The sequence below is a fragment of the Varanus komodoensis genome, unplaced genomic scaffold, assembly GCF_004798865.1.
Source record: "Varanus komodoensis strain SLA01 unplaced genomic scaffold, ASM479886v1 scaffold40, whole genome shotgun sequence".
Taxonomy (NCBI): Eukaryota; Metazoa; Chordata; class Lepidosauria; order Squamata; family Varanidae; genus Varanus; species Varanus komodoensis.
This window is the reverse complement of record NW_025335942.1, coordinates 7,566,911-7,592,122: the sequence shown is the minus strand read 5'-3', so window position 1 is coordinate 7,592,122 and position 25,212 is coordinate 7,566,911. Positions and strand designations below refer to the sequence as shown.

Below are 25,212 nucleotides of genomic sequence, written 5' to 3'. Positions count from 1 at the left end.
ACGCGGGGGGCACGTCTCCGCCATGTCGGACAGCAGCAAGGCCGCCGCTCGGCTCTGGGTGCGACGGAGCGCCTTCATATACGCGCTCGGGGTGTGGACGGTGTTCAGCTACTACCTCAGCCGGTACCTGTTCCGCGAGCAGACTGACACGAAGGACCCGAATCCGCAGCCGCAGGACTGGCAGGGTAGGTTCGCTTCTCGGCGCGCGTGCCTCTGAGCATGTGCAGAGCACCCTCCGCAGGAGAAGGGGCCGCGCTGCCCCCGCCCCGCTTCTTCATCGCGGGCAGAAGCTTGCTCGGTGTCCGTAGTGCCTCCCCCGTTAACGGCCGTAGAAGGCAAGGCATAAGTTGCAGGGCCGGAGCGGGTAACGAGCTGCTGCTGCTGCTGCTCCTCCTCCTCCGTTTATTCTCGTAACAACCCTGCGAGGTAGGCTGGGCTGTGCCCCCCCCCCCCGATGAGCTTCATGGCTGAGTAGGTGCTGGAACCCGGATCTAGAGCCCCGATCCAGCTTGTTTACTCGCCGTGCCATGCCGGCTGCCTTAGGCTCGAAAGGTGAGCTTCGGACAAGAGGCCTGCACAGGTTCGGTATCTTTAAAAACCTGCCTCGTGCCGGGGGTGGGAAAGGCTCCTTGCTCGCGGTGGTTGCTGATTTACTGTATCTATTTATTTATTTGGAATTTTTGTATGCCGTCCCATTTGCATAAGCCTTGGGATGGCTTCCAACATATAAGTAAATATCTATACAAATACATATAAAATCTGGAAACATCCTGGCAATAATTTAAAAACAACAGATAAAACCAGCACTTATTAAAATACCGTTTAAATAAAAAGGTCTTGGCCTGGCACCGAAAAGCAAGTAACGACGGCGCCAGGCAGACCTCTCTGGGGAGCGCATTCCATAGGCGGGGTACTCACCCTCCTAATGTCTTTCACGGAGGGCTCCCGGAGGAGGGCCTCTGCCACCGATCTCAGGGGGCGGGAGGGCAAATACAGAAGCAGGTGTTCCTTTAGGTACCCAGGTCCCAAGCCGTTAAGGGCTTTATAGGTGATAACCAGCACCTTGAATTGGGCCTGGACTTCGATGGGAACCCAGTGAAGCTGGTAGAGGACTGGGGTTATGTGAGAACAATGCCCAGTCCCCGTCAGCAACCTGGCAGCTCTGTTTTGCACCATCTGAAGTATCCGGACCGTCTTCAAGGGCAGCCCCACGTAGAGCGCATTACAGAAGTCCAACCGGGAAGTAACCAACACATGTGTCACTGTGGCCAGGCAATCGTTCTCCAGCTGATGGATCAGCCTAAGCTGAAGGAAAGTGCTCCTCGCCACCGCTGTCGCCTGAGCTTCTAGTGACAGCTCTTATCTTAGAGAAAGTGGAGAATTTGCAGTGACAGAATCATAACTAGCAGCTCTTCAAATTTCTCATTTCTGGCAACAGGTCAGAAAAGTGAAATTATGCCTAATTTGTCCTGGGATGGGTGCTTTTTAGCATTTTACTAATGATCTAGATGAGGAGGTACAAGGACAGATAATTAAATTTACAGATGATGCAAAGGTGGATGGAATAGCAAATGCCCTGGAAGACAGAGATAAGATATGGGGTGATCCTGATAGGTTAGGACACTGGGCAGAGAACAACAGAATGAAATTCATCTGGGACAAATGCCAAGTCTTCCACTGAGGAACAACAACTAACTAAATAAAGCGCTGCTACCAGATGGGAAATGCTTGGCTCAGCAATACTGCAAATGAGAAGGGTCTTGGGGTCATTGTAGCCCACAAGCTAAATATAGCCAACAATATGATGAAGCGCTCTTTTAACTAATTGGTGGATATGTAAAAGCCGTCGTTCTATTTGTCATAACTTTCTAATTATATTATCAGGAATTTCTATGGGTTGGAACACTTACCTTCCTTTTTGCATTTAGGCAAAGAAAACAACCTTCCTACAATTGCTTCAGAAGATACCATGACAGACAGGGCGATATATTTCTCACCTGGACAAAGGATATGTATTTCAAGCCAGACCACTTATAAAAAAAACTTTGTACCATACACAACTCGTTTGCAGAATTTTCTATCATTTTCTAATGAGTCTGATAACAAAGGAAAATAAGTTAATCTGGGAACAGAAACCCCAAGCTGCTTAAAAGGGTGTCTTGTACTGAAGAATGGAACCTTCTCTAGTTCATTGCACAAGATCTGGATCTAAAATAATGGAAACTGGGAAGTACTGTGCAGTCAATGGTTGCTCTTTAAAAAAATCACTGGGTGTCCTAGATTGCTTCATGGATTCCAGTGTGACATCTATTAAAGTTTGAGTTCTTTCAGACTACTCTGACTGTGAAATATTTTCTTGTCTGTCTTTCTTTCCACCTTTCCCCAGCCTGGTTCCCTCCAGGAATTTTGGACTACAACTCCCAACATTCCAACCTGCTGGGCATGCTGATGAGAGCTGAAGTCCAAAATGTGGTGGGCACTAAATAGGAAGGGCCTCTATCTGGTGCCAAGAAGATCCGAAGTAGAATCCAGATACTTCTTTTCATGCTTTGATTCATTTGTGTTTAAATAAAACTGCTAAGCACATTTGACCGGGCCTATTGATGCTGTAATGAGGTTTCTCATTTCCCTTTAAATCATTTGGATAGCAACAGTGTCTACAGTTTGGCGTCCCTGATCGTTCATTTTGATATTTGGTTGAAGTCTTAGTCTGTGGAGTCAACAAGTGATTGCGAGATCCCAGCTCCTTCTGATGCGGTGGCCGGAATAGAAGCAACGTAATCTTTCTGACGCTTGTGCGACACGCACCGCAATTTAATTCGCACAAAAGGATGCCTGCTTGGATCGCCGTTCCCCGGATGTTCACTTTCCAAGGACAGTCCGGTCTTGCAGGCCAAACGTAACCCCGTTGCCTGCACTGCCGGTGCAGCAGGCCCTTTCGCCCGTTGCATTCGGGCTGTGGGGGCGCCTAGGGATGCGGCTCCCCGGGCGTCAGCGGCTGCCGGGCGCTCCTCGGCTCGTTTGCAGCGCCTTCCTCTGCTGCTCCGTCCCGGAGCCCAGCATGGGATCGACGCGAGGCGTTCCCAGGTCCCCTCCGCGCCTGCTCTCGCGCTCCTCGCGGCTGATGGCGGGCGGCCCAGCGAGGCCTCTGAGCTGCCGGAGCGGCGGGCGGCCGCCGCCACGCGGGAGGGCGCCACTGTGCGCAAGCAGCGGCCGAGGCCTCTCCCGGCCCGCCCGCCCGCAGCAGGCCGTTCCCCTCCGGCGCGCTAGGGGCGCCGGGCCCAGCCCGGCTCACGGCGGAGCCGCTGCCCGCCCGTCCTGAGGCGAGGGCACCGGAAGGAGCCGCTGGGCGCGACTCTTCCGGCCCGGAAAGGAGGCTAGGGGCGGCCAGGCCCGGCGGAAGCGCCCGGCCCCGAGGGCAGCCGCGCCGCGGGGGATCTGCGCCCTTCCCGCCCGCGCCTCGCGAGGAAGCTCCCGCTCCCGCCGCTGTTCGCCGCGCGCAGGCCGCACTTCCGGGAGAGGGCGGGGCGGGCCGGGGACCCGGAAGTCGCGGGCGGGGCGGGCGGCGCGCACGCGCAGTGCGGCCTCCGGCGAGTCCGCGGCCCGCCGCCTCGGAGGGCGCCATGAAGGCGGTGGTGCAGCGTGTCACCCGCGCCAGCGTGACAGGTGGGCGGCGGCGGCGGCGGGGCCTCGGGAAGGGCTGCGGCGCTCCCTCCCTCCCTCCCTCGCGCGAGGCCGGGGCCTGCGGGCTGCGGCGCCCGGGCCCCCCGGTTCACGCCTTGGTGGGAGAGCCCCGGGCGCGGGCTCGGCGCAGGGCCCCGGGCGGGGCGCCCCGCGGGGCCCTTGGCCTGCCGCCTCCCGCGCCCGGGGACGCGCAGCCTTCCCGCCCTCCCTCCGGGCCGCGCCGGTTGCTCTGCGCGCGCCCGGCCCTCCTCGCGCGCCTTTCCCGGGCGAGGGTCCCGTGGGCCCGGCCGCCCAGATGCCAGGCTGAGGCGGAGGCCCTGCTTTCTCCCCCGCGCGCATTGCAGGCCCGGGAGAGGCTCTTCTGCGCCCCCTTCGTGCTTCCTCCTGTGCTCGAATCCAGGGGCATTCCTGCGAGGATCCGGAGACCAATTTACCATTCAAGGAGTTTGCTTGAATCGAGTCATGTGCAGGGTCTAATAGGCCGAGCCTTGGTCCCGTTTTTCCACCTGTACTTTTCCTGTAGGAGAGGCACCTCCTCACATCATTCCACGTGTTCACGTTTGCCTAGGAATCTGAGGCAATGTTCCTTTAGGGGCGTAACTGGTACCCAAGGGCAGCACTTTTTGGGCGGCAAGCTGGATCCTTAATTTAAGAACAAGTTTTTCCAGTCCCTTTGTTACTGCATGTTGACATGACACAAAGAGAAATTCTGGAAGTTTTAACATTTAGAAATATTTCTTCTGCAGTTGCTGGAGAACAAATAAGTTCCATTGGGCAAGGCATTTGTGTTCTGTTGGGTATATCTGCGGAAGACACTCAGAAGGAGCTTGAGCACATGTAAGAACAAAATCTTGTACAAAGTATCACACTTTTCTTCTGTTTCAGTTATACATAGCTGTTTGTTGGTGTGTTTTCTTATACATCTGTATTTTGCATGTTTAATGGCTAAATTATAAAAATACAAATATGTTAGCTATCATATTTGTCTTCCATTTCCTGGCTGTACTTTCTTTTCATTTTTGTGTAGAATTGTGGGAGTTTTCTTAATTCCAACGAACACCCATTCCTGACTTCTGCTTTTCTGCCTAGGGTTCGAAAGATTTTAAATCTGCGTGTGTTTGAAGATGAGAGTGGGAAACTCTGGTCTAAAAGTGTAATGGACAAGCAGTATGAAGTGTTGTGTATCAGCCAGTTTACTCTTCAGTGTATCCTGAGGGGAAACAAACCAGATTATCACATTGCAATGCCTTCAGAACAAGCCAAGTCTTTCTATAACAACTTCCTGGAGCACCTCCGCAACACATACAAACCAGAACTCATTAAAGGTAAGACAAATCGTGGATTGTTGGATACAAGAAACATTTTTCAGTGAGGAATCCAGATGGCTCATGAAAGCTCCTTGCCCTTAAGAATGGCTGTTTTTCTTTTGTCTCTTGTCAATTCATTTAATGGATCATTGTGCCTTTAAAAAGGAGATGTTTTGAGGGTAAAAGAAGTCAGTAGTCATTTTGGTTTGTTAAAACAATCAGTCATAATGCTAAAACACCGGTCCTTCAGGCGTGTCTTTGTACAGGTGTGGTGAAGCTAAAAATGGGTAGAGAGCGAGCAGAGGAGAGTCCTACGAATGGGACTATGGGGAGGTCATAAAGGTGTGTGGGAAATCGCCGAGCTTCCAAAGCGATACTTTGCCGCCCTCCTCTTGCAGGCTGAGGGCACTGCCCTGGAGCACTGAGAGAGGAGGACGGTGCTTTCGGTAGCCAGGGGGACAGGAGGTTGCTGTTTGCTGCACCGTCCCATTGGCCCGGAGCATGCGTTAACTGAGCCTGGTTCCGCGCCCTGCTCCCCCTTCCAGCTTAAAAGACATTGGTGCGAGGCACAGGCCGCAGAATCATGCTCTTTGGAAGGGATGCCTTCCTGTGACTGTGCCTTGCGTGCTTCCACCTGCCCACCTTTATTAGAATCGGCCCGTGTTTGACGTGCAAGATGGAGGTTTCCACATTCCTCCAGGCTGGAGGTTTTGGGTTATAAACGGTAACACACGCTTCTGCGTCAAAACATGGGGGTTAAGTCTAGCTTGCAGTTTATTTCGGTGTTACCATTATCATGGAAGGAAGCTCTTGCACTAGTTTAGAAGTTGTCCTGCCTGAAAATCTCAGATTACACAAAGGCATGTAAGGAATGGAAGGGACTTGCTTTAGAAACACACACACACACAATTATTATTCTGTCAAACCATTAATCATGTCATGGGATTGTCTGGGAACATACAGAGTTATCCAGAACTTCTCACTAAATTGTATACTGCTCTCGCATACCCTGGGCAGAAGTGTTTCCACCACAGTTCTTTACATGGAAGTCTTCAATAGTTCTTGTGAGATGGTTCAGAAGGTGGATTAAATCCCACGGAGGACCAAATAAGAGATGAGTAGACTCCATAAAGGAAGCCACCACCTTAAATTTAGCATTGCTGAGCAGGGATGGGACGCATAGGGTGTTTTGGAGGGCATCCCTGGGCAGTGGTTATTCATCGCTGTGATCATGTGAAGCTGTCCGAAGGTTGCGATCCAGTCGTTAGCGCAACAGTGAAGTCTTCGTTGATTTACTCGCTTGTTTGCAAAGCCACTGAAAGCCAGTGTGGTGTGGGGGGTCAGAGTGCTGAACTGGGGACCTGGGAGGGGTAGGTCCTAGTTCCCACTCAGCTGTGAAGGTCAGTGGGTCATTCACTTTCAGCTGAACCCACCTCACAGGGGTTTGGTTGGGAAATAGAATGGATTGGAGGAACTGAGGCAGCTGCCTTCAGGTGGCATATAAATGCAGCGATAAGAGCACTGCTTCGGTCTCGGTACTCTTACAACACTGGCTCCACAAGTCTTGGAGAACGTGTGTGCAGCAAAGCCTCGGCAACATGCGGGACAAGTTGCCTCGGCTTTGCACTGAAAGCACTTCCATTGCGACGTCAACAAACCAGCGGCCTCTAATTTTCCAGATGGCAAATTTGGCGAATACATGCAGGTGCACATCCAGAATGATGGGCCGGTGACCATCGAGCTGGAGTCCCCCACGGCCCCCCTGGACGCGAAGCAGGTAAGTGCTGGGCGACCCAGGCTCCGTGCCGGCTCCTTTAGGTCCGCTCCAGTGCACCTTGGAGGAGATAGTGCAGAATGTGACTAAAATGAAGCAACCCAGAGACATACGCTGCCTGCCTGATTTAAATACGGGAGCAGATCAATCCCGGAATTTTCTCCTTTGAGCTGTGTTGTTAGATGTGAAAGGGTTGTTAATGTTTGACCTGGGGAAATTCGGGATTGTTCCCAGGCACACGACTTGTGGCAGGTGGACAGTTTTGCAGCACAGGAGCAGTATGGAGGCCACCCCGAGTGAGCTCCGCACTCTTCCCGTCTTCCATAGGATGCCGAAACCCCCTCTTTTGAATCAGGAGGATTATTTTTATGTGAGCTGCAGATGGTGCTTGGGAGGCAGAGAGGGCATTATTGCTGAACCCTGACTGGCCGAGCCGTTGGCAGCAGTATTTCTCTCAGCCACGTCCTTCACCCACTGCGTGCCCCTGCCCCGCTCACTTCACCTCTGGCGTAGCCCGAGTGACTTCCAAACCAGGCCGAGAACAGTGCTCACAAACAGGGCGTCACCTCCAGACGGTATGTGCAAGCGCACTCCCAGCCTTGATTCTGCTTCGTGCTTGGACGCCGCTTCCGGTTCAGACTCGGTCCTGTGCTAACTAACCGTGGCTTAGCGGCAGTGGCCCTTCCTATGCAGGGGCGCGACATCCCATAGAAGGGGCTTGCCTGCCTCCTTTTTGCCTCTGCCTCAGCGCTCCATTCCTTTGGTAGAGAACAGCCTCATTTTAGATTATTTTGGCCTATTTATATCTGACCCTCAGCTGCAAATTGTGTATTTTATTTATATATTTACATGTCAGTATGATGCATTGTTTTATTGTTTCATTGTGATCCAGGGTCCTTGGGATTAATTAACTGTAGGATTTAAGATGAATAAATGATAGTAACAACAATGGCCACACTTGTGGTTATGGATTCCAGGTCAGGTCAGGTTAGCATGGTGAGTATATGTCCATTGCCTTTAAAAAAAAAAGGCAATTCATATTTGGCTTCCAGCCTTGTTTAGCCCAGTGGGAATAAGCACACCCAAGATTGGGTTATTTTTTATTCCTAAACAGAGAGAAAACATTCTCCATTATGCAGCCAAAAAAGTCAGCTTCAGCGGGCTGCTAGGGGACAAGAAAAGCTCAGCCATGTTTAGAAGAGATCCACTCTGAGTGATCTTTTGATCTCTTTAGCAGCTTATTGTGATTTACATCCACTGTGATGTGGGCAATACCTTGGTACCTGTTGCTGTGGGAAGCATGTACCTAAAGAAGCATGTGTTTCTCCCTGGCATCATCACACCAATTTTATAATTTTATTTTTTAAAATTTTATTATGATTTTATTTGCATGCAGCCCCATTAGTCATAGGCTAACAATTTTAGGAGCCTCCTTTATACTTTCTGTCTCAGAGCTCTCCACATTTTTAGTTCCAAGTTGCTTCTTTTAAGAGGTTCTGCTGTCCCTCCAAAGTAAATGTTTGAAAGCAAACTCGGCCAATTCTTCCCAAAGGGCGCTGCATCCGTGAACCGAAGTGACCGTAAAATGCTTTGCAGAGTGAATTTAGAGAGCTAACTTTCTCTTAACGGACAGGGGAGGGCTGCCTGTACTGGAAATGTACCATCCTTTGTTAATAGGCCTGCTGGAGAAAAAGAATATTAATTTTAATTTTTAATGATCCCGCCGTAATAGAACCCTTGCTTGGATCCCATTTATTCTTATTGTCCATAAGGAAATTGGTTCCCAGCTATTTCAGACTGTTTCGCTCTGGTATGAGGAAGCAGGGAAGCTGTCGGAGGGCCACCAAGGCTTGCACAGCTGAGCAGAGAGCCAGAGAAGCAGCTGAACAGCACAGGGGTGCGGCTGGCTGCGCTCTGTGGGGAATTTGCTCGCACTCCGAGGTTCCCCTGCTCTCTGGCCCAACAGGCATCCGACAAAAAGGCAGAGCAGGAAATGGCGGGGGCAGAGATGGCCTCCCTCCACTGCCCCCCTACCTCTGCTCTGGATGTTTGTGAGTCTCCGCACTTGTGACCTGTGCCCCCAGCCCCTTTCAGTTTCTTCTTGTTCAGAAGCATCAGCTGCCCATCAGCCTGGCCAAAATCATTTTTGCCTGAGAAGGTCTCCTCGCACCTGAGGGCAAGTGAAACCCAGGAGAGGAAGCCTGCAAAATTTCCTTTCCTGAAGCTTCTGCAGTGAAGCCCTGGAACACTCCAGGCCTGGGCTTCCAGCTTTACTCCATCGGTCTCCTTGCCTCTTACGTCGCCCCGTTCACCTCTGCCGCCCTCGTCTCTCGCACAAGATTGTCACCTGGTCTGTTAGCGCCCCCATGGCTTAGCGCATCGCTTGACAGGATCAGCAGGATCAGCAGGTGTCGAGGCTAAGACCGCCCAAGACCTTCCGGACACAGCAGCCTGCTGCTTTGTTGCCGCAGGAGTGGCTCGTGGCGGCCGGCACCTCGTGGAAGTGCAGCCTCTCACGACTGGGAACAGGGTGGCTGTTTTGGCGACGGTGTCAGGGGCCTATTTGGCAACCTTCTTTCTGTGCCGTGTCGTTACTTGGTGGTGAAGGAAAGCAACCTTTGTGCAGACTGAGAAGGCGCTGTGTAACTCTTGGGAAGGTCTGCTCTCTGGAAAAACTGCCCCTCCTCAGCTTCAGCCAGGGTGCAAAAACCTCCCTTCGTAACACAAGTGAGAGAGGCGGGTATGCGTCGCGCTGGGGCTGCTTGGAGGCCGTGGGGCGGACTCCCCCCGTCTGAGGTCGGGCCTGGGCCACAGCTGGACTAGGGCCCTCTGCAGCTGGCTTGGAGCCACTCTGGCCGTTCCCCGCATGGTCTTGCTGTGGGGAGTGCGGGGGGTGTCGTGCCTGGACCGGGCGCTCCCACCTTGCAAACTTCCTGAGGGCCCACGTGGCTGGATTCTGATGGGGAGGACACCGAGGAAGAGGCGGAGCAAAGGGTGGGCAAAGGCCTTGGTGCTCCATCGAGGTGTTGCCAGCATTCCCGCGGCAGATGGTGAGGGCTGACCTGGTTCGGAAGAGACGGGCGGGGACCCAGGGAAGGAGGGAGAGTCGCTGCCTTGCCTGGGCCCTGGCCCGGCGATGAGGCCCTGGGGGAGACCAGCTGCCCAGGCGGCGGTCCTTCCGGCTGGCACTCCGCCAGCAGGAGCCTCCCTGAGGCTGAAGCCTGCAGCACGAACAGAAGGGAAGGCCTGGGGAACAGTTCCCAGGCCGGTTTGGTCCCCACCCGCTCTTCCTAGGAGCCGAGGCTGCTGTTCAGCTTGCAGCGTTGCAAGGCCCCCAGGCTCCGACGTGCCAGCAGTGATCGGTGCTGCAACGGACTGTTGCTGTGTGCAAGCCTCGGGCAGGAAGGAAGGGCCGGCTCTGGGCAGCCCTGCTCCTCCTGCTCGTGAAGTTCCCAGTGAGACGAGCTGCAGCGCTTCACCTCAGCTGGGTCGCCCTCACAGTAGTCACCATTTTCCTGGTACTCGAGTCGTGGCAATTTGGCAGGCCGTCTTGAAATGCTGCGCTTAAGGGGAGCGCCTGTGTCATTCAAGAAGGTCCACCTGCCGACACGTTGCTTCCAAGATGCAGCTTTGGCACAATCCAACTGCAGCGGCTTGTACGTCGTGCTTAGCAGAAAATTAGACCTGGGACCTCCCTGCCAACGAGATGGAAGGAAAGCTGTCTGCAGAACAGTTGACGGAAGATGCTTCCCTTCCGTCTCGTGTGGGATATGGTATGCCTTCCATGTGCATTCATGCAACCTCTTTTTCTCCTCTGCTTCAGCTGGCGAAACTGGAGAAGCAGCAGCAGCGGAAAGAGAAGACCCGGATAAAGGTGCCCTCGGAATCGAGCCGGGAAAGGAATGTTCCTCGAAGCAAAAACGACCCCAGTGCAAGCAGTGGGGCAGAGGGGGACGTCTCTTCGGAACGGGAGCCGTAGCTCCCCAAGCGCAGCTCAGGTATAGCGCCTTCTTTCCCGCGGATAGCGTAAGCCAGTCTTGGCACGCATCGTCACAGGGTGGCAGGCAATTCTCGGAGGCCCCTGGTCGCCCTCGCTCTTCTTTCCTTACTATTATAATGCTGATCTGCTGTTCAAATTCTGTTTTATTCCCCTCTCAATGCCTTTTGCCATGTCTTCTCCTCTGCCTCCTGCATCTCCCCCTTTCCAAAAAAGCTGGTTTTTTCCCACTGAGTCATTTTGGAAACACCTTTGTGACCACCTGAGTTTTATGCAGCGGCTCCGGAGCACTGAGCAGCAAGACGCAGTTGAGCAAATAGGATGCAACAAAAAGCATTATCTGCTCTTAAGAAGGTTGCGTGACCCAAATGTCTTGGATTTTATGCAGGCAGAAAAACAACCTTTTTTTAGCAACCATGCATGGTTTTGATTAATTAAAAAAAAGACCATTCATCTTCACCACTCTGGTGTGTGCACACCCTTCTGTGGACAAATCTGTCCTGAATATGCATTGCTCTAGACTGCAGCTTTCCCGTGTGTGATGCGATACGCGGGACAACCTCAAACCCAATTGGCTTTCGTGACATGATGAGCGGAATTGTTGGTTTCGATCTTTGGTCTCACTGCCAGAATTTTTTAAAAACGATTTGTTTTATTAAGCTGTTTGGACCGAGCTGAGCAGCTAGCAGAATGCAGTGGCTCAGAGGTGGGGCTATAAACGGAGGTCGCTGGTTCAGTGCTCACCTTGTTTGGCCTTAGGGACCCCCCCTCCCCTCCCCCCACCCCTCCCCCCACCTTCCATTTGCAGTATGGAAATGCTAATGCTGGCCTACTATAGAGGATTAAAGGGTGTGCGAGAATATCTCAGTTCAGACAACCCTCAGAATAGAATCGGAAATAAATCACAAAATTTTGTTGCCCCTTTCACCCTTGCTTCTGCTTTCTTCTTCAGCATAAACCATTGCGCAGTGTCTAACTTGGCATACTGTGATTACGGCTTGCCTTCAGACCAGAATGAAACTGGGTTTTTTAGGGCACGGTCCTCTGCATGTTTAGACAGAAAAAAAGCCTTTCCGGCCCTTCTAGTTTGAGGACAAGGGCCAGCCTTCATTTGCCTGTTGGGACGTCATGGGATGCTGAACAGGGGGTCCGGAAAGACGGGGGGAAACATGCCCGGTTCACTTCCAGTCTTGCTTTGGAGAACTGAATATAAAGTATGCGATTAATTTTGAACGATCATCTGTGGTTATTCCCCCCCACTCCCGAGAATGACAAGTAAAAGGCTCAGAGGCTGGTTCTCAGGAGCAAAAACCATCCCAAGGCCCTTGCGCGCCTCTCCGTGGCGGACTGTGGTGAATCAGGGCCCATCTCTCTTGAACCTTGGGAAGAAACTCGCATCCTCATGGGCAGAGTATCACTTTGGCCACACGATGGAGCACGTCGGCAGTCACTCCATCCTGGCTTCCCCGCACGACCCGAAACGGCTCTTGATTGTGTCGGGGGTGAGGCTGCCCGCTCAGAATGACTCACGGAGCCCCTTGCACAATTTCCCTGCCTGAGTTCAATGACGGTTGCATAAAATTCTGTAGGGGAGCCATTCAATCAAGCCGCTTTCCATGCTGTCATTTTGAAAATTGCGTTGGCTTTTCCACCTCCCGCCAGGGAGGCATTTAAAACTAACATGCTGGGCATTGGTAATATAATATCTCCGGAGGATTCATTTTGAGTCCTCCAGTCGAATAAAGCAAGGGAAGAAGAAAAGAAGGTGCTCATTTGGCATGCAGGGAAGAAAAGAGCGTTGTGGGAAATGTCGAGAGGAAAGCACTAAAGGTCTGAATAGGGAGTAGCTCCTGCGATGGCGGGGAGCCGTTCTGAAAGGAAAGGCAGGCCTGCCAGAAGCAGGTGGGCACTGCTGCAAGCCCCACGGCGCGGAGGTGGTGCGGAAGCTCACAGCAGTTGGTGCCGCGGGTCTTGTGGACGGGCTGGAGGGACTGGGGAGCGCGTAGGGTTCGAGATGAACCAAGGGGAACACTTCATGCCACGCCTCACGGCTGCTCTGGATTTTGCGGCCTGCCGCGGGGGCCACCGGCAGGGCTCTGAGCAGCCAGGAGCTGCGATGGATAAGCAGCGGCATCGCAGGCTCGGGGCCTGGGGCTGCTTACTGCTGTCAGGCCTGGCTGTGCTCTGCCTGCCTGCCTGAGCCCGGCTGTGCTGCATCCGCCCGCAGGCCCCTCGTGGAAAACCAAAGGGTGCCTGCAAGCGAAAGGAAGTCCACCTCTCCATCACAGTGCCCCACACGCTCTCCATCGTCTCGGGCCCAGCTGTTTTCCTGTGGCTCGTGGGCACAGCCCCTGCTCTGGTGTACAGCAAGTCTAGTTTTCCGTGCTGGAGTCCCCACTCCTCGCCCTCAGCTGCGCTGGAAGCTGAGCCATGCCGGGCTTCCCCCAGCCTAGCCCGGCATTTCTGAAAGCAGTCAGTCCGGAACCTCGCGCTCAATTCGCATGCACCAGAATATGCGATGTTGAACAGTGGGGGGCAGGGACTGAGAGTGGAGCGCTCCTTCCAGGATTGGTGCCCAGCACAAAATCCGGGACTTTGCCCTGTCACTCTGGATTTTTCATATTCTCCCAGCACAGCGGCCACACTCACTGTTCCAGGAGGGCCTTGAGGCAGGGCAGGTCTGCTTGGGGAGCAGGAATAAACCCTGCAGGTAAGATCCTGCTCATCACCTGTGGCAAGTTGAATTGGCTGACTGGGCGCAAGTGTTCCCAGCCCCGGTGTGAGAGTTCGGCGCAGAAGAGCTTCCAGGCAAGGCAGGTCGCAGGGCGGCACCTCGCTTGGGCCTCCTGGCTTGGGCGGTGTGGAAGGGCTGTGCCCTCCGTTGTGGGTGGCCAAATCCGGCCAGGCTAGGGGAGGCCGTGATTAAATCCAATTCGACAGCGGAGGGGGTCTTCTTGGTTGCGCAGGGGTCATCCCATAGTAACCGGAACACAAAGCCAGGAAGGTGGTCCATGGAATAACTGAGAAGGGGGGCATTCCTTCACCCCTTCTCCCGCAGCTTTCCTGGCTGCACAGCTTTTCCCCAGGCCAGGAAGGCGCCACCCAGAGCTGCCCGAATATCCAGACCGGAGCTCTCCCCGTGGCAGAGGGTGAAAGCTTTGCGTGGGCGTCACCACCATCAGGAAAAAGAGGAACCATGTGCCCAGTGGGGTGTAGACAGCGCTAATGGCCTTGCTCCGCTGGCTGCTGTCCCCTTCCATGTCCAGGTGAGGATGGTCGGCTAAGGCCCAAAGCACGTCTGGAGCCACACGTCCAGGTGGGAAGTCAGAATGGGCAGGAATCCAGGATGCCGACAGAGTGCAGGTGTCCTGGCCGTCCCCGGGCACTCAGCCGCTTTCCCCGAAAAGGAAAGCGGCAGCCGAGGCAGTGGCCGTTTGGGGAATCTGCCCCTAGGCTTGTGTGTGTTTTCTTCAGACCCCGGGCGAGGCGATTGCGTGCTGCCTTTACAGAACTCCACTTCTCCTAGCTCAGTTTTATGAGCTTGGATTGGGCTCAGGTCCCATTTTTAAGCAAACGCTGGAAGAAAAACCTGCAGATTGGGCAGATAAAGAGTTTCAACACGTCTCCGATAGGTGCAGGGACGGGGCAATAACGGACGGTGAAATTTAGGCTCCCGCTCAGTTCTTTTGTGTTTGCCAGGCTTCTCTTGAGCACATGGCACCTGAGAGCGAAAGGAGCTGCGGCCGCTTCTCCAGCCGCCTCCCACAGGCTTCGTCCGCCCGTCTCACGGTCAGATGGCCACTCTGCCCCCCGCCTTTAACCACTTGGCTTCTCTCTTGGCCACATTTGCTCCTGCGACCATCTCCCTGTGATAATTCACCGCCATGTCTTCCTCTGCCCTCTTCCCCGCTGAATTCAAATGTGCCGACCTCTCTTCCACTCTTCAGACGATCCATCACCCTTAACGGACACACAGAGGGTCCTCGGCTAACCCTGCCCTTTGAGCAAATGATTTTCACGATAGGCTCCCAGCTGCATCTCTATCCCAGTCCTCTCTCCCTCTGCCTGCTCGCCTGTTCCATTTCCATTTCTCATCATGGTCTCATTCCTCACGTCCAGGAGTACTCGGTTTCCCTTTGCCCCCAAGCTTTTTCTAGAGGAACCCCCTAACCATTCTCCCTGTTCGCCAGGAGAGCAGCGTTTGTTTGAGTCGTCCTCCTTTTTGCTCCCACATCTTCTGTACGACATTGCAAACATAGTCCCATTCTTTCCTGTCCTCGCAGCGAACGTTGCGATTGATTCTCTGGCCCATCCCTCAGCTTGGCTGCAGTGACCTTCGTCCTGTCCGCCCTCTGCCAAATCGTGAGTCTTGCCTCTTCCAAACCTGCCACCCCATCGTTCTCTCTCCCATATCACGTGAACCTTGCCTTCCTGTCCCACTGCTGGCCACCCTTCACGTCTGCATCACCCACACCTTCCTCCTTCACCTTCCATGGCCTTCCTGCACCATATCTTCTGAGCTTATTTCTCGTATCCCTTAATTATCCTTGTTACTTTGCTATCCTGCCTAATCGCCCAAGCGCTCTGGGTGGTTCACAGCAATTAAAACCATGAAACATGACATTATAAAATATAATATCATACTTTAAAACTGCAATGCAAAACCCAGAGGAACAAAGAAACCAAAATAAAACAGAGCAGTCTTTCAAAGATTTAAAATACACATACATTTTTAAAACACTGAAAGGCTAAGGTACCCTTAAAGGCCTCTGCTGGTCCTTCGCATCTTCCCTTCTCAGCCACCCAAAGGCATCTCGCTCTTCATCATGCCTCCGCCTCCACTGCTTGCCCCGAAGCCTGAAGTCCGTCCGTCCTTCCGCACTTTTCCTCACTGCAGTGGCTTGCTCTTCAGATTCCTCCTCAGAATCAGCTTCTCTGCAGAGTTTCGGGCTTAGCCCTTTCATTACAGTTTCCAGTGAGTGTCAAGTTTCAGTATCCTCTGTGCCTCCCTTTTCTCAGCTCTTTCCCCATGTGTCTATCTTAGATTGTATGCTCCTAGGAGGCAGGGACCTATGTTTTGCTTAAGGCACTTAAAAATAGACTAACTCCACCAGCACAATCCTACCCATATTTTCCCAGGCTTACTCTCTCGTAAAGTATGTGGTTGACGGCTGGTTTATTGACCACAGATAGCGCAGAGTGAAGTAATACACCTCAGGAAGGGTTCAGGAAAGGCTTCTAACGAAACTTACAGTTTTAAAGGAGAATTTTTTTTAAATGGTGTGCTAGTAGAGATTGGCTCCACTATCAGTCTTTCTAAAAATAATGGGCCTGCAGAAAGTGACGTTTTCTCTCCCATTTGTGCAGCCACTGGCAATATAAAAAAGACTAATTGGGGAGGTTGCGAAATGAATGGAAATAAGTCAGTATGACTCTGGAAGGATGTTTGCCGTGACTTTCTGCAGAGATCTGCGACAGTCCGGTTAAGAGCTGTGGATGCCTTTGGCTAAAGGAATAGATGGCGCACAGTTCAGGGCAGTGGGGTGCCCTTGAGAGCGGTGTCTGTTTGGCTCAAGAGGTCCGGGAATGTTCCTTGGGAGAGTTCCCTGCCATCTTCCATGTCCCTGTGGCTCTCAGACATTTGGGCTGGGAAGTGCCTGTGGCACGTAAACGCCCATTCCCCCCGTGTGCTCGCATCCTAGAAAAGGGAACGTGAAGCTGCCAGCTGTGTGAAGCCTGCAGATTCAGGCAGGGGCCTCTCTGCTGTTTGGGAGCACTGAGCAAACCTTCCTGTGTGGTTCTGAGGGTGGAACACGCGCGCCTCCCAGAAATTGTCTTCGCGGTCTCAAGCTCGGGAAATCCCAGGCTAAGCTCGGACAGTGGAGACTGGTTGCAGCCGCCATGGAAGCTGCAGATGTGCAGGGCGTAAGAACATGGCAAGGCTGTGTGAATCTCGAGCAGATGAGAAACAGGCATGGGAACTGTCTGGTCCTTGGCAGAAGAAAGGACTCTTTCTCCAGCACGGGAGGGGTGTATCCGTTGATGGATCGATGCATTAGATGTGTGTTAGGTGACCGAATGGGTTACCTAGGGTATGAAACGCATGTACTGGGGTGCGACTTTGGAGACACTGCTTTGGGCTGAATGTCCCCTTTTGTCTCCCTTTCTTCTATAGTGCACTAGAATAAAGCTGATTCTGGCTCTAAGTCTCGTCTCAGGCTCCTTTTGGCTCTGGTCTGGGGTCCACCCGGGTTTGCCCCAGCTATTGACTGGCACAATCCGGTAACAGTTTTACCGTTATGAATGAGGACGAGCATTTCCAGAGAACTGTAAACTGGCACGGACAATCAAGTTGCCCCTCGGGTTTTTCATGGAGGTGATCCTTACAATCAGAGGCAATTTCAAATCGCGTGTTGTGTCTGGGGGTAATTTGTTTGCCTGCGTCGCATGATGATTTCCCCCCATTTTGACAGAAAAAAAGACTCCGTAAGAAGCTGCTGGTGACCGGCACTCATTAGCAGATGATGCTCAACTCCTCCATGAAAAAAATTCAGGCAGAAAGCGAATTTGGAGCAGACGCAAGAAGTTCGGGATCTGCACCGTGCTGTACGCAAGAACAACCAAAGGAATGTTATCTGTGTCCATTGCTAATGCGCTTACATGTGGAAGTGATTGGTTCCCCTTTTCCGTTTCTTTCTCGGGTTCTTAGGTTTCTGCTGCAGGCCGGCTGCCACTGTAGGTGGGAAGACCCCCCGTCGTCCACCTGACCCATGGGGCTCGTGGCAGGGGGCTGCAGGGGCCCACTCCCCTCCGGAAGGGAGCACAGGGAGGGAGGGAGGGAGGAGGAGGGTCCACACAGTCCCCAGAGGGAGGCAGGGGCTTGCCGGCACCGTGCTGCCCGGCTGGGCTCACCTCTCCGCTCCCCTCTGCTTCAGAAGCCCTCGGATGGGCCACCGAGCCCAGCGTGAGGACGGGGACCAGGCCTGTCTGCTCCCCATGTGGAGGCGGGCTGTGTCCCGGCGGCCCCACCTTTCACCCGCCCCAGCGCAGAACCTGGGTCTGCTGGACAGCCAGCCCCAAGCACCCCCTGGGAGCCTCCGGCTTCGATGGAGCCCTTTCTCGTACCACATGGAAGCTGCTCCAGCGCGAGTCCGTTCCAGGCGGCCAGGAAGTGCGAGCGCCCCGGCCACGCGGAAGGTGCCCCCTGGCAGCTCCCCCGCCTTTCCAGAAGCTGGAGCAGAGGGGATGTGCAGAGGCGTTGCGGCACCGAGGCCTCTGCGGCGGCACGAGGATTCCCACCTGGCTGCGGTGATGCCGGAAGCCGCAGCAGCTCTCGCGCCATGCGGGAAGGGGCCCGCTGCCCCCAAGCAGCGTGTGGCGGCTATTCTCCGTAGGTTGCAGCAGTGCCATGGTAATGGATTGTAGGGTCTGTTTTGGTAGAATAAAAAGGCTTCCTTCCGTTTTCACTGGGGCTTCCTGTTTCGATTGCTTCGTGTGATGTGTCCCCCAGTCTCTCCTTTCATGACGCTGTTCCCAATGTGTGCATTTTGCGTGTGGCTGTAATGTGGAAAATACGGAATTTGAACAAGACCGACCTGCTGATTTATTTATCTGTGAACAATATGTGTTTGTACGTGTGCCTTTTAAACTTTTTCAGAAAGGGAAAAACACTTGATTAATAAAGAATGCCACCTGAGCGCCTCTTGTGTTGAATGCCTGTTGCCTTTTGGGGGGACTCGGCGGGTTTCCTCGGTGCAGCGAGCTTGGCCACCAGTGGCCTGCGAGGAAAGTCTGCCTGTGTCCCCAGAATCGCCCTTGTCTCCCAAGGGCAGCACTCGCTTTCTGCCTGCTGGCTCTGCTGCGGCGCACTCGTTCGGTCTGTAATGTGTGGGGCAGCCTTGAGCGCGTGACAGGTCGCCTCTCGTGCTCCGTCTGGGGGCGTTTCTGCCAGAGCTGGCGAAGGAGGCCCGGTTTTACCACACAGGCGTTCTGGGTGAGAGTGGAAGCGCCAGTTTGCCAAAATCAGCGGTTGTGCAAGGAGGTTGGGAACTGGGGTGTATTCGCAGCTTGCAGCTGGTGCTGGACAGATGCTAGATCACCACCTTTGCTGAATTTATAATTTGGTTTAGTTCAAATGCGAGTCCGCCCTTCCTGCCATTATTTTTCCTCCAGGACCGAAGGAAAGGGCTGCCATTTTGGTCCTTTGACAGACAGGTTTTCCCACATGTTAAGTGAGCAAGCAAATACAGCAAACTGGTTTCAAAGTGTTTGGGTGTGGTTTAGTCCAATGTTGTAAATAAATATTCAAGTTTGGGTACTACCTTGAGCTTTCAGAGCCAGGAGTGGCTACAATCTGGGGGAAAAAATACTCTGAAGACTTGAGTACCTTGGGAAAATAATCTTTTCTCAGACTTGTTGGCAGGATGTGTCAAATGCAGTATTCTTAGATGTGTAGCTAAAAAAAATACAGAGATGCGCATCTTTCAAATATATATCATCTAGGGACACTCATCCAGGTAGACCTATCAGGGAAGAACCATTGGCTGAAGTTTGCTGTTGAGTGCACACCTGCGTTCCTGCCAGGTCCTGTGTTGTTAGTCGCAAAGTCACGCCCAACCCATCCTGACCCCACAGACAACACTCCTCAAGGCCCTCCTGGCCCCCACCATCCCTTGGAGTCCACCCAAGCTCGCATCCACTGCCCCCGCGACTCCCTCCAGCCACCTCATCTCTGCCGTCCCCTCCTCCTCCTGCCCTCAGTCGTTCCCAGCATCAGGCTCTTCTCCAGCGAGTCCTTCTCATCAGGTGGCCAAAGCATTTGAGTTTCAATGGTCCAAAATTTGGAAAGTTTCCAAGACTCCCAACTTGTACTTCTGGGGTAACTGCAAAGAGGACATGCACTGGCTGGGGATCCACCAACTGCATGTGAGTTGCTAGCAGGCGCCAGCAGAACTTCCTCCTCGCTTGGGGCCCCAGCTGTCGTGCGCTTGGGTACAAGTTTGTGCTTCATGAAAACGGCGTCCTGGCTGCAGTGGTTGTGGAAATGGCAGATGCAGTGTGGACAGTCATTAGGAACAGAATCGAAAGGCCAGCCGCTGCTTACCTGATGTCAGTGATAGAGCCCTTTTGGGTCACGTTCTGGGCCCTGCACCTCAAATAGGATATTGTAGTGCTGGAAAGTAGGTCGGTAGGAAAGGGCAATGCCAGCGATCGAGGGGCTGCAAAAGCTCCCCGTGGGGCAACACTGGTAGTCTGGAAAAAGGGTGAGTATTGGAGGATGCGTATGAAATGGCGCATGGTGTCGGTGGTCTGAGATTCGGGAGGAAAAATACACCGTGCTGGAGAAATTTGCAGTCAAAAAGGTCTTGTTGACAAATATCCTAGGTAACTGTCAAAGCAGATTTGTGAGGGACAAGCACTAGGTAGAGAGAGAGGGAGTCTGACTGTAGCTTGTGGTCCGTTCCATAAAATGGCTACAAGCACTTGAATCACGAGATCAGCCTTTCTGGGCTGTCAGCCCTGGAACCCTGTTCTGCAAGCTGATTTCGAAACGGCTTTCTTCCAAGTGTATCATCGAGGGATGCCAGCAAATTCCAAGCGATAGCGGTCCAATCGTGTATAGTTTTACGGAGTCGTAGGGATGCCAGCTGTTCCCTGGAAACCTGAAATGGAAGCAGGGCATTATGAGCTATGCATCCATTTGTAACGCCAGTCCAATGGTGAAGGATGATGGGAATTGTAGGCTCAAACCTTTGGAGGGCCACAAGCGACCCACCTCTCATACGAAACACATGACGTGCAATTATTCCCATGTGCAGAACTTAAAATACCATTCTGGAGCGCATTCACCAATGAGATCCCTGCGTGCAAATTCATGCAGCCCTGATGCCAAGTGGCTGTCCTGTCTGATTTCACAATGTCGCCACCCAACAATGATTCCCACCTCATTTTATTCATGCCAGTTGTGCCTGTGAAACCCAAACACTAAGCCAGGCACTCAAGGAGGCATGGTAAGACACACAGCTGTTGCAGCTGCCGAAGGAGAAACCGAGGCCCTTCGAGAGCTCCCTGGTTTGAACAACGATTCATGATTCTCCAAAGACCTGCAAATGAAGACGTGGGAAGAAAAACAGAAAAGGGGTCTTGGGACAAAGAGCAACGGATCCGAGAAGGCTGGTCCGTGCGTAGCCCTCACGCCGTTCTCTAGAAGTTCTTCAGCCAAGGCCACCGGGCTGCAGAGTGAGCTCATATTTGAAGAAATCGGCCACCGCGTCAGGCGGGTGGGCAGTCAGCTGGTGAAAAAGGTGGGCGCCGTCTTCCAATGGGACATCGTGAATGGCGGGACGGTGGTGGCCCAGTGGACGCTGGACCTGAAGACTGGCGCGGGCGAAGTCTACCACGGGGCTTCCCGCAGGCCCGCCAACACCGTCTTCATCCTCTCTGACCACGACTTCATGGAGCTCGTGCGGGGGAAGCTCAAACCACGCAAGGCCTTCCTGGTTGGCAAGGTGAAAGTGAAGGGCAGCCTTCTGCTCAGCCGTAAGCTGGAGATGATCCTGAAAGATTGCAGCACGCTCTGAGCGGCTCGTTGGGGAGAACGTCGATCCCTTCGTGCTCTCTTCACTCAAGATGCTGCTCCCAGCGGAGGATGAGATTAAAATGCAGAGTATTTTAATGGGGAACCATTAGATTGGCATTTGCATCAAGCTGCTATGAAGGTTTTGTTGTGTTGGATTGATGGATAGTTACGAATCGGGCGAGTCTGTTGGGTCGTTCTCCCCAATTCGCTTTGCCAGTGTGCTGCCCCCTTCTCTTTAGGCGCAGCGCTCAACACACCTGAAATACCTGCCGGGGGGAAGGGGAAGCAGACATGCCTTAGAAGGCCAAGCAGACTTTTCAAAGTGCAGTGGGCCAGGCGAGGCACTCCGAATAGACCCGGATTTGCCACATGGAGCCCAGTGGATCTGAGGAGAAAACTCTCCAATGGGGAGAAGTGAGTTTGGCCTTAGCAAAAGTAATTTGAGGCACCATCAGGGTGGCAACTATAACGAAAAAACATTAGTCGCCATCACAAAGTGAGGGAATTTCACAGTTTATTTATTTATTAGATTTATATCCTGCTTTTTTCTAATAGATGCAAAGTGGCTGGCATCATTTGGCACCTCCTGCTCTCAATCTTGTCCCCACAACAACAACCCTGTGAGGTAGGTTGAGGTGAGAATCTGACTGGCTCAAAGTCACCCAATGGGCTCCCTGGCTGAGCGGGGACTGGAACCCAGATAGCCTGAGTCCCAGACCTGTGCTCTTAACCACTACACCACACTGCCTCTCCCTATATTTTCCTCCTCTTTGAACGATGGAAATATATCACTTTTGTAAACTTGTCCTCTGACCGCAGGCCTCTCCTGAAAGCCTTTGCACCTGAACCCAGGTAGGGGCTTGGTCTGTATTTAGGCTGGCTTCCCTCTGCTGGCACTTTCCGGGGAAGCTGTTCCGACCCTTGAAAAGGCTATCCAGAAACTCCAAAGCCGCTGCCAAAGTGCGCATGAGTTTCCTTCCCAACAGACATGCCTGCTAAACCAGGGACGTCACATCTGAGAGTGAAATACTATGCAAGAAACCATCCTGAAGCTTCCCTTTCCAAGATGCTCCAAGGAATTTGGCTGCGCTGTTTTAATGCTGGAGAGCTGGTGAGAAAGTCGGGAGCGCCTTCTCACCTGAACAGGAAACCGCGTACCTGCCGTGTGTCTTTGGCAGCGGCCTGACGGGGCCAGGATGCTCTGGAAAGGACCGCGCTCGCTGCCCACAGTGGCATGTCAGGCTCCACTGCGAGGCAAAGCTGCGATGGCGGTTGAAACCGCTCACCTCGACGCACCTTCTTCAGTGCAACGACTGGCAAGATCCGCAGAAGAGCCCGAGTGACCGGAAAGCTGAAATCTGCCGCCGGCCCTGGGTTTCGCTCCCTGCCCTCCAAGCACTGCCTGCTTGCATTGTGTCTGACTGTTTTTATAAGGCAAGAGGCGCAAAGAACCAATGTAGAAGTGGTCCAAGCACCTTGTGAAAGTTTTCCGGCTGAAATTCACCCCCCAGAATCGGACAAGGCTGCCTTCTGGATAGCTCACCCGATTCACCTGCTCCAAACTAGGGCAAAGATGTCGGCTTTGCTGCCGTTTTTGAGCAGCTGGCTCATTGCATCCTGCGGCCCACAGTGGGATCAGTCTCCTGGGTTTGGAACGACGTCTCAACCTCTTGTGGATCAGTCCCCACCGCAACAAGCTAAGGGCCCTCAGAGCGGTTGGTTAGCCCAGGCCAAGTGGTCCAAGACTGAACAACGCAACTCGCCGTGGCTCGTTCACCGGGTTGGCTTGCCACGTCATACAAACTCAGGCAGGCATGTGGACTTGGGTGGATTTCGTGGATTTAAGCAGGTCTCAAGTGCCCCATCAGCACATGCGACCAGGGACCTGCATGCCAGATCTCTGGGTCTTGCAAGGGCCCGGCATTCTTGACCCAGTGTGCAAGTGCAACTACAAAGACCACAAACAAATTGCAGCCCAAGGTCTGAGTAACTATCACTCCCAATGCTTGGGAAACCGAGACACTGAACTGATGCAGAATAGCATTTTGCACACTGTATGATTATTTTCCAACTTCGTCACTTTTTCAAAGGCACCAGATGGTGTCCCTGGCTTCTGATTCTCTGTGCAATTCAAAGCTAATAATATTTCATAGGAAAGGCAAACAGCAACGGTTTCAGCATTCCTGGGTCTGCTATTGCATGCAGGATTTCAGTTTTTCAGAAGCACGCTTGATTGGTTTGTTTCTCTAAATGCAGAATTTGAACATATGGTGCATTAAAACCAGAAAGCTCATTAATATGAGATCGGCAGAGAAGACTGTTCAGCCCCTCCTTTCCCACGAAAAACCCAGCATTCCTCCAGGCTCTCCTGTCCTCCACCATCCCTTGGAGTCCCCCCAAGCCCACACCCACCGCCCTAGTGACCCCATCCAGCCACCTCAACCTCTGCCGCCCCCTTCTCCTTTTGTCTTCAGTCGCACCCAGCATCCGGGTCTTCTCCAGTGAATTGCTGGTATATGAGCTTCAGCTTTAGTACCTGACCTTCTAAAGAGCAGTCATAGTAAAAGAGTCGGAAAAGCAGTACTGGGATACAGTCTCCAAAATGACTGAATGATCTCAGTTCCAATCCAAGGCAAACCATTCAACATCACAATAGTTCAGGTCTGTGCCCCAACCAGCAATGCCGAAAAGGCTGAAGTTGACCAGCAAGATGTTATTTTATATATAATATTCTAGAAAACATGGATGTTATTTTATCAATAAATCCCCACTCGGTTCAACAATGGGAACATTGCTTTTTCCATGTGTGAATAAATGAAGTGGACATCTTGGAGGCTGTATCTCTGTGCTCTACAAGGCAGGATCTGCCATCCCTGAGAGTTGGCCAGCCAGTCTCGAAGATCTCCGGCCAGAACCTCCCAGAGAAGACTGTCCCACAGTTGAACCCTGGGGAAATACTGCTAATATGCAGCTGAGCTTTGCTTCCTCGTAAGTTCCACCCAGGGGTTCTAGTCCCATCTCAAGAGCAACTCGCTTGCAGCATCCAACTCCGCCCGTGACAGCTTCTTAGATGTTTGAAGGCACTGCTTATTCCACCTGTTAAGCGTCTCCTCAGGTTGACCACGCGCCTCACTTTCAACCACGACTCACAGAACTTTCTTTCCTTGACTTGCTCAAGACTTGCTCTCTGGTATTCCACATGTCCAACTTCAAATTTGCCCACAGTTTTGTGACACTTCCTAATAAAGCCAAGCTCAGAGTTTTGCCCTCTAGCTGGAAGAAGGTATTTGGATCAGGCCCATCACACGACAAGCTTGGGAGTGTTTTCAGTGTGTGAAAGCAGTCTAATGCATGGGCATCCTCCATCCATATGCGTGGGCCTGCAACACCCAACGTCTCCAGCCAGCATGGACATGGTCCGGAAAGGCTAAATCAAGGACAGGAAGCCGATTCCGATCTCATGGAATGGCAGAGCTTCGTGGGAGGGACCTCCCAACACTTTTTCTGCACCGGTTGCCACCTCACGGAGGTTCTTGGACCCCCAAGGAGGGCAGAACGCCTCTGAACCCCGGTAGCAAATGGGCAAGGTTGTCTGTGTAGCTGAGTCTGCCTGGTGCCTCTCGGTGCGCCTCGCTGGCGGGCCGGCATTCCGGCGCCAGGCACTCACCCCTTTGGATGCCCACATGGCTCCGCACATCCCGACCAGCAAGCTCTGTTGGGCATTATTGGGCTCCTGACTCACCTTTCACGTTTGTTACTGCTGTCTGTGGTGCCATAAAACAGAACGTGGAAACTAACCTCCGTGCCAAGAACACGAAGCGAACATTAGAAAGTGCAAGTCTATAAATTTGTCTGTTCCCATCAAGCTGTC

At 53.0% G+C, this 25,212-nt stretch overlaps 2 protein-coding genes and 1 long non-coding RNA gene across 4 annotated transcripts; all 3 read left to right on the top strand.

Moving 5' to 3' along the window:
• Positions 1–41: 41 nt before the first annotated feature.
• LOC123029694 lies at positions 42–2,332 on the top strand. Its single transcript, XR_006415971.1, has 2 exons — positions 42–185; positions 1,929–2,332. It is a non-coding gene; the product is annotated as an uncharacterized LOC123029694 (long non-coding RNA).
• Positions 2,333–3,590: 1,258 nt separating this feature from the next.
• DTD1 (D-aminoacyl-tRNA deacylase 1) lies at positions 3,591–18,458 on the top strand. 2 transcript variants are annotated; one of them, XM_044442938.1, is made up of 6 exons: positions 3,591–3,666; positions 4,431–4,521; positions 4,774–5,009; positions 6,671–6,768; positions 10,589–10,761; positions 17,233–18,458. In XM_044442938.1, the coding sequence occupies exons 1-5, from the start codon at positions 3,624–3,626 to the stop codon at positions 10,742–10,744; spliced, it is 624 nt and encodes a 207-aa protein (XP_044298873.1). In that variant the 5' UTR covers positions 3,591–3,623; the 3' UTR covers positions 10,745–10,761; positions 17,233–18,458. The 2 variants fall into 2 exon arrangements, with proteins under 2 accessions (XP_044298873.1, XP_044298872.1); XM_044442937.1 differs by lacking the exon at positions 17,233–18,458 and having other exon boundaries at positions 10,589–10,763.
• Positions 18,459–20,833: 2,375 nt separating this feature from the next.
• SCP2D1 (SCP2 sterol binding domain containing 1) lies at positions 20,834–21,342 on the top strand. Its single transcript, XM_044442834.1, has one exon. The coding sequence runs from the start codon at positions 20,872–20,874 to the stop codon at positions 21,340–21,342; it is 471 nt and encodes a 156-aa protein (XP_044298769.1). The 5' UTR covers positions 20,834–20,871.
• The last annotated feature ends 3,870 nt before the right edge of the window (positions 21,343–25,212 follow it).

Excerpts from the sequence above, each read along its gene's own strand:
- SCP2D1 (XM_044442834.1), top strand. The coding sequence starts at position 20,872 with ATGAAGACGTGGGAAGAAAAACAGAAAAGGGGTCTTGGGACAAAGAGC.
- DTD1 (XM_044442938.1), top strand. The coding sequence starts at position 3,624 with ATGAAGGCGGTGGTGCAGCGTGTCACCCGCGCCAGCGTGACAG. Across the intron at positions 3,667-4,430 it reads CACCCGCGCCAGCGTGACAG|TTGCTGGAGAACAAATAAGT; the intron begins GTGGGCGGCGGC and ends TTTCTTCTGCAG. Across the intron at positions 5,010-6,670 it reads CAAACCAGAACTCATTAAAG|ATGGCAAATTTGGCGAATAC; the intron begins GTAAGACAAATC and ends CTAATTTTCCAG.